The 2,485-nt window shown below is 61.7% G+C and overlaps 1 protein-coding gene across 1 annotated transcript; it reads left to right on the forward strand.

The window, feature by feature from the left end:
• Positions 1–477: 477 nt before the first annotated feature.
• LOC130155100 (D(1)-like dopamine receptor) lies at positions 478–1,842 on the forward strand. Its single transcript, XM_056352053.1, has one exon. The coding sequence runs from the start codon at positions 478–480 to the stop codon at positions 1,840–1,842; it is 1,365 nt and encodes a 454-aa protein (XP_056208028.1).
• The last annotated feature ends 643 nt before the right edge of the window (positions 1,843–2,485 follow it).

Below are 2,485 nucleotides of genomic sequence, written 5' to 3' on the forward strand. Positions count from 1 at the left end.
GCTGCGGGCATCTCCCGCCGTGCAGTCACGGAGGTCGCTCGGTGCCGGGGACTTCCCACGCCGCTCCGCACGGCAGCGAGCCCCGGCTGGCGGCGGGCCGGGGGCGTGCGGCGCCCGGTGCTCCGGGCAGGGCACCGCGGGGCGCCCTCCACCGCAGCGGGACGGCGCCTTCTCCGGCGGGAGCCGCGGCGAGGCGGGAGCCGGGCGGCCCCGAGCAGCCGGCGCGGTGAGTAGCCCCGCGGCAGCCCGGCCCCCCGCCCGCCGCCGCCGCGGCGGGGGAAACTGAGGCAGGCGGCGGGGGCGGCGGGCGGCGATGCCCCCGCGGGGGGCCGCCCTCCCAGCCGCGGGGGGAGCCGCCCGCCGGGGCCCCCGCCGCCCCCTCGCGGGGCGTCGCGCCGGCAGGAGCGGCCGGGGGTGCCCGGGGGCGCGGGGCCGGCCCGTCCGGGGCAGCGAGGCCGGGGCTGCCCCGCGGCCCTGATGGGGAACGCGGCGGCGGGGGGCGGCCCGCGGGCCCTCACCGGGTGCCTGCTGGGCGCGCTGGTGCTGAGCACGCTGGTGGGCAACGGGCTGGTGTGCCTGGCCGTCCTGCGCTTCCGCCACCTGCGCGCCAAGGTCACCAACTGGTTCGTGCTGTCGCTGGCCGTCTCGGACCTCTGCGTGGCACTCCTGGTGATGCCCTGGAAGGCAGTCACCGAGGTGGCCGGTGGCTCCTGGATCTTCGGCAGCCGCTTTTGTGACACCTGGGTGGCCTTCGACATCATGTGCTCCACCGCCTCCATCCTCCACCTCTGCATCATCAGCCTGGACCGGTACTGGGCCATCGCCAGCCCCTTCCGCTATCAGCGCAGAATGACGCAGCGCCTCGCCTGCACCATGATAGCCCTGGCCTGGGCCCTCTCCATCCTCATCTCCTTCGTCCCGGTGCAGCTACACTGGCATAAAGCCAAGGACAGGAGACCTCCAGGCTCCTGGCTGCCCGGGACGCCTCACTGCGATGTCAGCCTGAACCGCACTTATGCCATCACCTCCTCCCTTATCAGCTTCTACATCCCCGTGGCCATCATGATCATCACCTACACCAGGATCTACAGAATTGCCCAGGCCCAGATCCGCCGCATCTCCACCCTGGAACGAGCAGGGGGGCAGTGGCCAGCTCACGGCAAGGAGCCCACCTCCTCTTTGCGGAGTTCCCTGCGCAAGGAGACCAAGGTGCTGCAGACCCTCTCTATCATAATGGGAGTCTTCGTCTGCTGCTGGCTGCCCTTCTTCCTGCTCAACTGCCTGCTGCCTTTCTGCCAGCCCAAGCCCGAGAGAGACCGAGAAGGACAGTCACCCTGTGTCAGCCAAACCACCTTCAATGTCTTTGTGTGGTTCGGCTGGGCCAACTCCTCAGTGAATCCAGTGATTTATGCTTTCAATGCAGACTTCAGGCGGGCTTTCAGCAACCTCCTGGGCTGCCGGTGCTTCTGCTGTGGCACACCTGGATCCACTGTGGAGAGGGTCAACTTCAGCAATGAGCTGGTTTCCTACCACCATGACACCACCTGCCAGAAGGAAGGAGCTGCCTCACTGTCAGTCGCCCCACCTGCCGTCACTGCCTGGGTGCAGCCCATACCCCACGCCATAGGCTTTCTGGGAGAGGACAGCAGTGAGGAGGTGTCTATGGAGAAGAGGCCTGTGACTTCTCAGACACAGACCGGCCCCGGCAGCGGCCCCCAGAGTTGTCAGGTGCCGGCTATTTTGCAACCGGATGGCAAGACAGAGCCATCCCTGCAAACTGGTAGCCCCTGTGTGGGGCTTGGTCAGCGTGAGGGACCCCACCACCCCATTCCAGAAGTATAAGTGACTACGTGTTTCTCAGATACACAGAGCCACTCTGCAGAGAGTTCACCCTGCCTCCATGTATGCTACGCCCATCCCCCCTCAAATGAAGCCCCATCCCAGAGTGGTAGGAACCTGCTGCTCTTACCCCAGAGGGCTGACAGGCATATGAAGTCCATTCCAAAAGCATATAGCAGCCACATATTAACCTCCACCCACAGCCACCTTCACGCCTTGCTCTCTTTCACAGCCAGTAGACATTTCCCATGCATTTGTTCACCCCTAGTCTTCAAATTTATATTTATTAAGAATAGTGAAATAATTAGATCAAAACAAGTTTCAGACTGTTATATAATCTTACAAAATTAAAAGTTAATCTTAGATTTAGCTTCATTGCTAAAACCCATTTCCTCCCCCCGCCCCCCCCCCCCCATACATCTACCTAATTCTGGTCTTAAAGGTGTTTGGGTTTACATCTGTGTTTATTTCAAAGCTATGTGCCTGGATTGACACTTCTGAGGCTGTGTTTAGGCTCCTAAATAAAAATTGCTCTATTAAAGCATCATTATCTTACGCTGAGTCAAAAGACTGCCCAAAACCCTGGAAAATTAAGTCGCTTTTATGTAGGACTCCAAACACAGTTTCAGGTGCCTAACTTTGGTAC

The sequence above is a fragment of the Falco biarmicus genome, chromosome 9 (assembly GCF_023638135.1).
Source record: "Falco biarmicus isolate bFalBia1 chromosome 9, bFalBia1.pri, whole genome shotgun sequence".
Lineage (NCBI taxonomy): Eukaryota > Metazoa > Chordata > Aves > Falconiformes > Falconidae > Falco > Falco biarmicus.